The 12,688-nt window shown below is 36.1% G+C and overlaps 1 protein-coding gene and 1 long non-coding RNA gene across 2 annotated transcripts; both read left to right on the top strand.

The window, feature by feature from the left end:
* On the top strand, nt 1-254 carry LOC113278354. The gene is made up of 2 exons (XR_003325458.1): nt 1-81; nt 221-254. It is a non-coding gene; the product is annotated as an uncharacterized LOC113278354 (long non-coding RNA).
* Nucleotides 255-9,099: 8,845 nt separating this feature from the next.
* On the top strand, nt 9,100-10,070 carry LOC113278353 (major latex protein 15-like). Its single transcript, XM_026527215.1, has 2 exons — nt 9,100-9,384; nt 9,544-10,070. The coding sequence occupies exons 1-2, from the start codon at nt 9,180-9,182 to the stop codon at nt 9,816-9,818; spliced, it is 480 nt and encodes a 159-aa protein (XP_026383000.1). The 5' UTR covers nt 9,100-9,179; the 3' UTR covers nt 9,819-10,070.
* The last annotated feature ends 2,618 nt before the right edge of the window (nt 10,071-12,688 follow it).

The following is a 12,688-nucleotide window of genomic DNA, read 5'->3' as shown; positions in this document are numbered from 1 at the left end:
TGTAGGTTGGCTTAATTGATAGTGATCCTTAAACTTTGCAGTTTCAACCTAACAATGAAAAGTTTCTCAAAGATCCTATATGTAAGAACTAACTGTGCATTTCGCCTTTTGTTATTCTGGTTCATTTTTTTCTGCAGTTTGTTAAGTTCATAGTATCAATCTCGTCTCTTTGTGTTTCTCGTCAAAACTAACTTGTTTGAATCTCTTGGCAATTCCACAGGTGTTAATTACCAAGTATCCTCCAACTGCATCTATCCATTTGGGCAAAAAGCAGACTACAAGTTGTGGAGATTCAGGATTTGCTGGTTTCTTTACACTTGAATGATGAATGATCAGAGAGGAACTTAAACACAAGAATGATGGCAGTATGAATCTCTTATTATGAGCTTGGTGCTACAAAGTCGAAGGAGTGTTCATCTTTAGTTTCAAAATTGAAGAAATTGTAATCATCATTTTTTAAAGAAATGATTAGTTTGTATTTTTGTTCTTTTTGTTCCTCTAAAGATTGTCTTTTTTTTTAAGAAATGATGTAAATTGATCTATGTGATATAATAAAACATGATTCAGTTTTTTATTTGGTTCATGATTTGTTTTTGTATCAATTTTAATTGTAATTTTAATTTTAATTTCTATTTAGGATTATCTAAATCGAAATAGGCCAGATACTTCCGGCACCAGAACAACAGATGTAGCGAGGTAGCTCAAAAATGTAAGCAACCAACTTCAAGGAAAAAAGTTTGGTAGCTCAAAATGTAAGAAACCAACTTCGGTAGATCAAAAACGTAAGCAACCAACTTCAGGGAAAAACATTTGGTAGCTCAAAAACGTAAGCAACCAACTTCAGGGAAAAACATTTGGTAGCTCAAAAATGTAACACTACGGGAAAAAACATCATTGACGACACAAGATAAGAGTTGCAGTACCCCTACGACAACTCCATTCCATGCATTGTGGAACGGGGGTATTGTAGAAAGTCCAAGTTTTTCTACAATGGATGACAAGTGTTGTAAAGGATGATGTGATTCATGATTCGACAATAGTTTGTCAATGTTGTGATTCTCTTTCGATTTTTTTTGATAAGCTAGCACAACTCTTGCTTGTATTGTAGAACAATCGTGGACAACATAAGTAGTATATCGTAGAAACATATACAACAACAATTACCAGTATTATGAATAATATTTGCACAACACTTGTATGAATTGTCGAACTATCTTGGACAGCACCTGGTTATGTCGTAAAGACATTTTTCACAACCTTTGGTATGTGCAGTTGAAATATGGAATACAACTCTTATTAGAAGTTGTGTGCATAAAACTATTTTGAAAAAAAAAATTATAGCTGAAACCGAATTGCATGAATTGCCGAAAGTATTTCACATTCACATTAACATGCCAGTGTAGCACATTTACATTCATTCAAGTTAACCTACCACTCCAATTGCATTACCTAGATAACTTCAAATCACCTTGTATGAAAGTGTGTTGCGCAACGAAAGAAAATAAAATGATAGATTCTTTGAACATGACTAAAAATATCATATAAATCGTACGTGCGCAAATTTATTCCATAGATGGAACAACTAGGTGCTGATTAAAGTACAAAAGAGTAACTATTCATTCATATACAACCAGCTATTGAAAACTGATGCTGAAGATGGTTGGTTGGACTCGAGACTCATGGCAAGATATTTTCTTCAACTTGGTCCACATTCTCTAATTTACAGCTGCTTATGTATGTTACAAGTTGTTGCTTTATTGAAAAGCAATTGTCACCCTACAATTCAAAGTTTGAACCACATATGAAGACTGAAAAATCAGACTGAAGTTTCTACAAGCATTAAGTTTTTCATCAAAGACATCCTAGGTTCCCACATATTTGCATTTGTTAGGCTTTCAGATCAGTGATACTAGGTTGTTGCAACTGTATTTACAGTTTTCTGCTATGTGGGAATTCTCACATAGCAAGAGTCAAGTAAACACACTAACAATATTAATCTCTCACTTCCAGCAAGGTCATGAAGCCATAACTTGCTTCTTGTGTATTCTTCATTCATCAATCAATGCTGCATCATATACCACGATTGAATTTCTAGTAAACAGCAGTTAAAATTTCACAACAACAAATAAAAAGGCCATATAGGTTTCTTACACAATTTGGTATCAGAAAATCATTAACTATAACTTTATCTATCTGTGTGGTTTGTTTCTCATGTCAATAAGAGAAGAAAAGGGGTAACATTTGGATCAGCTGTTGTGCTCTTTGCTCGCAAAGATGTCACCAACTTTAAGATTCACAAACATAAAGAGGATGCTAACCGTCACTATAAATCCAAAGAACATCAACGCCTTTAGCAGTCTGAAAATCTGTGCTGAACTTTCTCCTACCCAGTGACACTATCTGATTTGCGTAGCCCGGGAAGCAGAAAAGCATATACAGAATCAGCACTCATAGATGAAATTAATAAGTTGTTGAGAATACTTTTAAAATACATTTAAAAGACTTGAGACTTCACCTTCAAGATGATCATCACAGCCACAATAACCATCCAAGAGAGATCAAATACCTGAAAAAGGAATATAAACATGGTGGGTTACTACTTTAAAGGCAGAATCTCATGGCCCTCAGCATTACAAATAAATACGCAAGAGAAGAGTCGTCAGAAATAGTACTCACAATTATGCTTTTATTACTGTTGCAGACATGTAAATGATACACAATCCCATACTAAGTTCAAGACTTCAAGAACTTCCATCCAAGCTTGAAGAGCACAGATAAGATCAATTTCAGTAACAATTACATGAGTTCCAGCCTGTTTAAGAACTCGAGATCAACGTTTTCCAACATCCCATAACCGCAGACGACAACAACCATAACATTAGTATCCTTCATCAAAACCATAGGAAAGTGACAGCATACTTAGAGGTTATCAAACTGTTCATCATAAACGAAAATTAAGATCAAAAACAGAACCCAAAAACAAAAGCTGAATACATAGCATACCAATTTTGGAGTAAAAAAGCACTTTTATTCGTAAAAACAAAGATAACCCTCTGTAAGAAGTTAACGCGGAGCACATCTAGCTTGTCAAGGAGACCTAAGACTTGCACAGCACCAAGCATGTACAGTATGTGGGGATCATGACCGATATTACCAGCAAAAACACCTGGTGGATATAAGATCATGACCGATTCCAACAGCAACCTCAGGAGAAGAAATCTCCAACCAGCTTGGTGGTGTTCTGTATCAACCCAGATCAAACAGTCAATACCTTCTCACACCCAAAACACCCCTCCAACATTAAAATCATACCAAAACATCAAAAATACAACAGATTTGTAAATTGAAGCTACGTTTTATTGTCAGTATATACCTGAATGAGTGATTGAGTTCTCTCTACTTCCATGTGTTAAAAGATAACGCCATTTTGTCTGTACTTAATTACAGGTTGTACATCTAAGATGCAATCCTCAGAGAGTCCTTCCGAAAGTTAGACTTTAAGCCTTCCTCCGTCCTGATGTAAAGGAAATAAGAATCAAGTCAGATTCAAAATAGAGAGCTTAGAAGACAGAAGAAATCTAAAATAGACCGCAATTAGACCTCAAATGGCTAAAAAGGAAGACCATTCAAAACAAATTAGAAGGAACTAAGAGTTACAAAACAAAATTGGGAACTAGGGTTCCTGAGAAACTAAAAAAAACACAAAAATCAATAATAGAACTTGGAGATTGAAAATAATTTACCGCATAATTTAAGTTAAGATAATCGTTATGACGCTTACAGCTATTGATAGTTAAGGCACCCATGGTGACAAATCTTCAGAAATTCGTGTTTGAATCTTCAATATGAACAAAACCCATCTTTAATTTCTCCATTTCTAACTCAATTAACGATTCACTAAGAAAACCCTAGTTCTCGATTCATAACAGGACTCAATCTTCTTCTTCATAATTAGCAGAAACACCAACTCCTTCTTCTTTTATACATCCTCACAATTTAAATTTCCTCAAGCCATACCTCAATTTCACCTCTCGATTTTCAACTGAAGAAGAGCAGAGAAGAAGAACGAAAAAGAAGAAAGAAGAAGAGAGAATAAGAAGAGATGAGTTTCAAAGAAGCCATTGCAATTTGAAAGAACCGATCTACAACTTCCCTAAGTTTTTTTTACATAAGAGAGTGATCGGGAAATAGATTCTGTGGTGAGTTAGGGTTTTCTTTTGCAAGGGAGGCGAAGATAAGGTTAGAGACGAAGATAAAAGAGGAAAATGAAGAAACTGTGAGAAATTTTCTTTTGATCTTCTATATACCTATCTTTAAACGGCCAAGATTTGATTTAAATATGGTCATACGGATTAGGGATATCTTTGGACGGTGGAGATTTGATTTGAGACTGTCATACTGATCAAGGAAAGTGTGTTTTCTTTGTGTGTTTCTTTGTGATTTCTCTATGTGCTTCCGGATTGAATTTCGACTAGTCACATAAGTCGTGAAGTAATTTCGACTATCCATACATGTCATGAAGTAGCTTTAGTTCACACCGGAAGACTCGGGTTCTCAGGATACACCATTGAAATCGATAAATATGAAGCTCTTTGTGTGTTTTTTTGTTCTTTTTTTGTGATTTCGATTTGTTCTTTTGTGCTTTATTTTTTTGCTTTCGGTTTATTTTAACTAGGGTTAGCAAGATACATCATCGAAATTGATAAATATAAAGCTCAGTGTCGACTCGAACTTCAAATGTGGCATAATGGCACACAAACTATGAATCGGGAAGCTCCAGGAGGGTTTTGACTTCAAGCTTAGCATAATACATCATCGAAATTGATAAATATGAATCTCAATGTCGATTCAAAATTAGGTATAACGACAAATAAAGTATGAATCATGAAGCTCCAAGAGGGTTCTGACTTCAAACTTGGCATGATACATCATCGAAATCGATAATAAATATAAATCTCAGAGTCGATTTAAACTTAAAATATGGTATAACGACATAGAAACTATGAATCATGAAGCTCCGGGAGAGTTCTGACTTCAAACGTAGCATGATATATCATCGAAATCGATAAATATGAAGCTCAAAGTCGATTCGAACTTCAAATATGGTATAACGACATAGAAAATATGAACCAAGAAGCTCTGGGAGGGTTCTGACTTCAAACTTAGCATGATACATCATCGAAATCGATAAATATGAATCTCAATGTCGATTCGAACTTCAAATTCGGTATAACGACAAACAAACTATGAAACATGAAGCTTCAGGAGGGTTCTAACTTCAAACTTGGCATGATACATCATCGAAATCGATAAATATGAATCTCAGAGTCGATTCGAACTTCAAATATGGTATAACGACATAGAAAATATGAACCAAGAAGCTCTGGGAGGGTTCTGACTTCAAACTTAGCATGATACATCATCGAAATCGATAAATATGAATCTCAATGTCGATTCGAACTTCAAATTCGGTATAACGACAAACAAACTATGAATCATGAAGCTTCAATAGGGTTATAACTTCAAACTTGGCATGATACATCATCGAAATCGATAAATATGAATCTCAGAGTCGATTCGAACTTCAAATATGGTATAACGACATAGAAAATATGAACCAAGAAGCTCTGGGAGGGTTCTGACTTCAAACTTAGCATGATACATCATCGAAATCGATAAATATGAATCTCAATGTCGATTCGAACTTCAAATTCGGTATAACGACAAACAAACTATGAATCATGAAGCTTCAGGAGGGTTCTAACTTCAAACTTGGCATGATACATCATCGAAATCGATAAATATGAATCTCAGAGTCGATTTGAACTTCAAATATGGTATAACGACATAGAAACTATGAATCATGAAGCTCTGGGATAGTTCTGACTTCAAACTTAGCATGATACATCATCGAATTGATAAATTTGAAGCTCAATGTCGGTTTTAACTTCCTAAGAACGATGAATTCATTCATCTACAGCTAAGATTCCATCGGAATATTCTCCGAAACCTTAAACACACCACAAATTTGTTAACTTCGACATTGAACCTGGCTACGAGCTCAAAATCTGGCCGCGAGTAGACTACAATAAGTCGGAAACTGCGTAAGAACGATGAATCCACCCATCTACAAGTAAGATTTCATCGGAATATTCTCTGAAACCTTAAACACACCACAAATTAGACACTGAACCAGGCTCTGAGCTCAATAGTTGGTCGCGAGTGGACTATTATAAGTCGAAAACTTTATAGGAACGATGAATTCACCAATCCACAGATAAGATTCCATCAGAATATTCCATTTACAGGTAAGATTCCTTCGAGATATTCTACGAAACATTCAAAAAATCATATTTCTGCATATTGTATACGTACCCGGATCCAAGATCGAAACCTGTCCGTCGAATCCCCCAAACCTCATTTTTTCCCACATTCTATATTTTAACTTCAACAACACTTATAAGTGTTGTTATACGTTTCTATTAAAAAAAAAAAAACTAAACTTGTGAACTGTAAGGATGGTTGATGAGCTAGACATCCACGCATTAGGTTCATGTTCGAATCTCCCCTCTAACGTATTTTTCATTATCATATTTTTGTGTTCTTCAAAAACACTTGTGAGAATTGTGATAGGCTAAGTCACTACACTTATGAAACAAAGTTGTTATACCTAAATGTCGTCACAACAGTTTTGCTAAAGGAGTTGTCGTTTGTTTTCTTAGCGCAACCCCTTATTCCTAAGAGTTGGTAGTGATGATATACGACAACTCTTCCTTTGAAACCAGTTGTAAAACATAGGACTTTCTACGATGTATAGCGAAGTGTTGTAAATCTCCAGTTGTAGATGTATATTTTTCCCGTAGTGTATAAGCAACCAACTTCAGGTATTTCACTTGCTCTATTATGATTGGTATATCTATGAAGTGATCAACATTTTACTTGCTGTATTTTGGTTGGTCTAGTTTTAAAGTGATCACTATTTTGCTTGCTCTAGAGAGGTCGGTCTAGCCATGAAGCAATTAAGAAAAAAGACGCTACATGATAGTTGCTTGATTACTAAAGCGATTGCCTAGCTGCTCTAGACTTGCAGAAATCCCACCTTTTGCAACTCGAGAGCGAGAGCCAAATTAAGTCGCTTTAAGGGTTAGAGCGACTCAATATGGGCTTTTCCAACCAAAAATGCCTGGTCGCTTAATCCAACTTTTCTTGTAGTGCCTAGATTCTGAGGATGTGTACCCTTGGGAGAAAGTAAAGATCGCACGAACAATATTTTGCCACATCTAAAGAGGAACAACAAGCAATTTAAGTTGGGTGTTTTCGATCATTTAATTTCGTGAAATTATAATCCTCAGAAGTAAGCTAACTCTGACAGGCATCCTTCAATGTGTGGAGTGAACAGAACTCCCAACCGACGCAGTAATCATGGTTGGCTATCTATCTAGATTTGGAGACCACTTTTCTTCTTATTTTAGCCACAGATCAACAGTGTCTTTAAACTTGGGCCATACCCACAACCACAAGTACACCACTGCAATTGTTTGGTCATCATGTATCGCGACGAGGGAGTCTCCATCCAACATAATCATATATCTATATGGGCACGAATCATGAAAGTGATGTATGATGGCCCTGCATTGGGGTTGATTGATGATTAATAGGTGGAATAATGAATACACCTTTCTTTCTAACTGTTAGAAGCATGAAGTTTATTCACCTCCTCCTTTCTGTCCCTGACTGTTTGATATCCAAAGCTCCTAACAAGAATGCCCAAAAGGTCTCTTTTGGCTTTTGGTTGGTAATTGTATCTCCCTGATAGCGCTTTGTCCCTTTGTACCTTTTCGTCCATTTGAATCATAATTGACAAAACCTTTCAGAGTTCTGACAGAAGTGGGGAGGCAAAGGCTTGAGGTAACCTTTTTTTTTGTTTGGTTTTCTTTGTAGTTTGCCCTTTTGCTCTCAAAAAGGAAAAAAAAAAAAATTGTATTTACTAAATCGTTTGTTGGATCACTTGAAAACTAGATCGATTGAATTGCAGAACATTTCAGTCATCAAAATGATAACACTAGGACACGGCTCAATAACATAAATTTAAATTTAAATGATATCACAATCATCATGATATAAGACTCGGCTATCGATGATATGGATATTGTAATTGAGTACTATATATCTCACACAATCATGATATAAGAATCTCATATTATTATTGATGTGCCTGTTATAATTAAGTACTATCTCACTCTCAGATAATCTTTTCTTGTCACAAGATATCATCGATTGAGAATATGTAAAGAAATAATAAACAACTCATTGTGTCATCAGCCTTTAGTCTATCCAGCCAATCTTAAGTTTCTACATAAACTCGGATCCATTGAGAAACGGAATCTGGAAGTATAGACGTGAGTCGAAGTCAAACTCCAAATCAACACGCTAATCCTAGTTAGTAATTAGGTACAAGGATGGAACCACTAATCATTTTTCTTATCACAAGCAACATAAACAATATATCTTTGAAAACGGACCCATATGATTTATCTGTATGCTCGTGCATCACGATGGCGAGGAAGAAGTCTTCATCCAATAGTTCAGTCTCGGTCCTAAAATGAACCGCTAGATTTACTCTCTTTGAAAATGAACCCCACTGTTTTGCTCTCATCCATTTTGTTATTAGCTAGCTAAGGTTGTGCGACTCTAGCGCTAATGCGGCTCTGTCTTTTTTTTTGACACAATCCGCGGGGCTAATGCGGCTCTTCTCTTGTATCTTTCGGACTATTTTGATCGTTACCGATCAAACCAAACATAAATTGAACGAAACAGAATCTTTAATTATGTGGCATTTTTCCAATATAAAGTCTTCCAAAACCATTTGTAGGACAAAATGATGACACTAGGACTCGGCTCGCAGTAACATAATTTTCGAGCCTAGCTACTATGTATATCTCACAATCACGATGAAACATGTACTCAACTTCTATCTCACACAAACTTTTCTTGTCACAGAATCTTTGATTGAAACCAAATAAAGGAAAAAGATGTACTATAGAGAAATAAAATATATAGGTCATTATCCTTAAACCAATTCAACCATAGTTTCTATATAAACCCATTCGACTAAGATCAAATTCATCAAAATCAGTTGAATATCTTTTATTGTGTTGCAAACTACCTGCATTATCAATATGGCTCATCATCATACCATTTCAGGATTAGTTGGGAAGCTTGTTACTGAATTGGAGGTTAACTGCAATGCTGACAAATATTACCAAATGTTTAAGGAACATGAAGACATTCCTACGGCAATCCCACATATTTACACTGGCGCCAAAGTGATCGAGGGACATACTACTATATCGGGTTGTGTCAAGCAATGGAACTATATTGTTGGTATGTCTTTATTACGATTTGAAGCACCAAAATTGCGCACAATTAGTTAAATTTAATCAAATTTTGTACTTTCTTTTCATACTGTGCGTTTAATATATGCTTCCTAGAATTATAGTATCACTACCTGCAACTGAATATCATTTTTGCATGTGTACGCAGAGGGTAGACACGAATTTGTCCACACGAAAATAACACATGATGACGAAACAAGGATGATTCATTATGAAGTTATAGATGGAGAGGTGAGGAAGATATACAAGAAGTTTGATGCAATTCTTCGAGCTAAGCCAAAGGCTAATGGACGTGGGAGTATTGTGAGCTGGACTATCCAATATGAGAAGATTGACGAGGATTCTCCCGTTCCAATTGGTTATCTAGGTTTCTTCCAATCGATAATCGAGGACTTGAATTCTCATATTTGTGCTACTCAATAAATTCTCATCTGCGTTACATATACGGATAACATCCAACAACAGTCGATCGCATACGGTGTTTGTGTGATAATAAATAGTATGTGAATTTTTCACAATACTCTTAGTAATTTACATGCACGGATGACATATGTGTGGGTCGTTTATTTTCTTTCATTATGTATCATCCTCTGTTTAGTTTGTTTAGTTCTTCTCGCTACGTATTATGTTCTATTTTAAAGCGTATAAATATGAGCCTAAGTCATTCAAGTTGTATGTAGTCTGTGCGTAATAAAAACCCTCATCATGTGCAAATGAGCTATTACTATGTATAAACATGTTGTTTCTTACATCGTTTTGCTATTTTGAACAAAAAAAAGGTGTTTTCATAATCATTTCCAGCCTATAGTGTCGACGGTCAACTAGACGATCGGGATCAGCATTGGTCAAGTTAACTGGTCGACTGTTGAATCAACTGAACTATGAACAGACAAAAATTGTGCAAGATTGATTAAATTCAAATGATCTTTTTACTTTCTTTTCATATTGTGAACTTTACCGGCACTTGGGCTTCCAATACAAAACCAATTGGCAATGGGTGGAGTGGCCCTCATTCTTATAAGGAGGATCTATCCTAGGAAGGTAAGCTATGTGGGACAACATGCTCCCTCCACGTGTAGGGGCATACCCGACACGTGGACCACTGCATGAGTGCCCGCCCCCTTCATGGGTCGGGTCTTATGGTCTTACTCACATGTGATGAAGTTGTCTTCTTTGAGTTTAAAACTGGTTATACCAGTAATTTGATTTAAAGGTATTGTTGAAATTTGAGAAGTTTATTGATTTAACGCCATTGGAAAGTAATTGAAGTATCAAAAGGTAAAGAAAATGGATTTGGTTTTAAAGAATCAGAGATGCGGAATGTAATATAAAATCCTAACTACACTGCTTGGATTGATGATGATAATACTTTGATTCTCTGGATTCAATCTTCGATTTCGTATTCAGTTATTCCTTATGTTGTTGGTGCTGAATCTTCTATAGAGCTTTGGAAAAATATAGAATCTAGATTTACAAGAACCTCAACCACACATTCAATTCAACTGCGCACTAAACTGCAATCAGTACGACTTGGATCTGACACTATTACTCAATTTCTTGGAGAGATAAAGAAGTTAACAGATCAACTTTCTGCTACTGGTTCCATTGTTAGTGATGATGAGTTGGTTGTTCTTGTTTTAAATGGGATTGGACATGATTACAATGCTTTTAGCACTTCAATTCGTATTCGTAATCTTCCAGTCAGCTTTGATGAACTTCATAATCTTCTTCTTAGTGAAGAATTGGTGGTGAATGAAAGATCTAAGAATCTGTTATCTGAAGCAAACAACAAGGCTTTTACTGCTTTTCAATCTTAACAAGCTTTTCTTGCTCATCAAAGAACATCTCATTACAATTCTTCCTACAAAGGTCGTGGTAGAGGTAATGTCTACAATCCTTCAATAAGAAGTAATTTTCAATTACCTCCTAGAACTTCAACTCCCAATTTCTTTATGCCTCAATCTTCACCTCCACCACCACCGCCACCACCATCACAAAACCAATTGGCAATGAGTGGAGTGGCCCTCATGCTCATAAGGAGGATCTAGCCTAGGAAGGTAAGTTTGTGGGACTAATCCTCAACATGCCCCCTCCACGTGTAGGGGCGTACCCGACACATGGACCACTGCATGAGTTCCTGCCCCCTTCATGGGTCGGGTCTTATGGTCTTACTCACATACAGGATCTAGGTCTAGCTCTAATACCACACTAGCACTTGGGTTTCCAACATAAAACTAATTGGCAATGAGTGGAGTGACCCTCGTACTTATAAGGAGGAGCTAGTCTAGGAAGGTAAGTTATGTGGATCGTGGGACTAATCCCCAACAAACTTCACGCATTGATTTCGTCCGTTTATAACCATTATGTTGTGTGTATATTATGTCTGTGCATCGGAGACTTGAACACACATTTGCGCGCTTCTGAATAAATTTCCGTTGATACTATTGACTGACACATTCAACAGGCGATCCATTTATACGATTATGGTGCTCCTGTGGTACTGTAATGAGTGTACGAATATACGACAGTACTTCATGTCTAAATGATATGTAAACACTTGTTGTATCTCTTTTCGTTGTGTTTTATTTAGCACTTATCTCTTTGCTAAGTAACGCTGTGGTGAGTATGTAAATTCAATCACTAGATCATCAAGAAAAATGGAAAGATGATCTACAGAAGCAATTCCGAACTCTGAATTAGCCGGCTTAGATGTCATGTGGATTTAGAACCGAAAGTAAAGCCAACAACCTCTATGATATGGGTGTGAGTATACTGAGTACTCGAAGTCATACTCAAAACTGACATGGTAACTGTAATTGGGGTTGGATGATCCATACCCAAATGTCCACAACTTGCCAATTTTATCATTTTATTTGTATCCCCAATCTCTCGTAAAAAAAAAAATATCTCTCCTCCTTTAAATTGCTAAGTTATATGAGCCCCACGTCACACGGTGGATGTGACATCCTCCTCAAATTGAATTAGATAAAAGCTTTAGGCATTAGTAAACCTGGTGAGGACACTTGTCGGAATCTATCAGTGAAAGAATTAAAACATGAATTACACTCTATTTAAACCCTGTATTTAACTGACCGTTTATAACACCGTTAACAAAAACGTGGGTACACAACATTTATGTGAAGGTTTACACCTAACTAATTACTTACACTTAGTTTACACCAAATACTTAACTGGACGTTACTAACGCCAGTTAGGTAGACAGTACTTCCGTCCAAATCCATTTGATGATAATTTAATTCGGATATCTCAAAAATTGAGAAACAAAGAAAATG

This window comes from Papaver somniferum, chromosome 5 (assembly GCF_003573695.1).
Source record: "Papaver somniferum cultivar HN1 chromosome 5, ASM357369v1, whole genome shotgun sequence".
In the NCBI taxonomy this organism is placed as follows: domain Eukaryota; kingdom Viridiplantae; phylum Streptophyta; class Magnoliopsida; order Ranunculales; family Papaveraceae; genus Papaver; species Papaver somniferum.
This window is presented reverse-complemented; position numbering and strand designations above follow the sequence as displayed.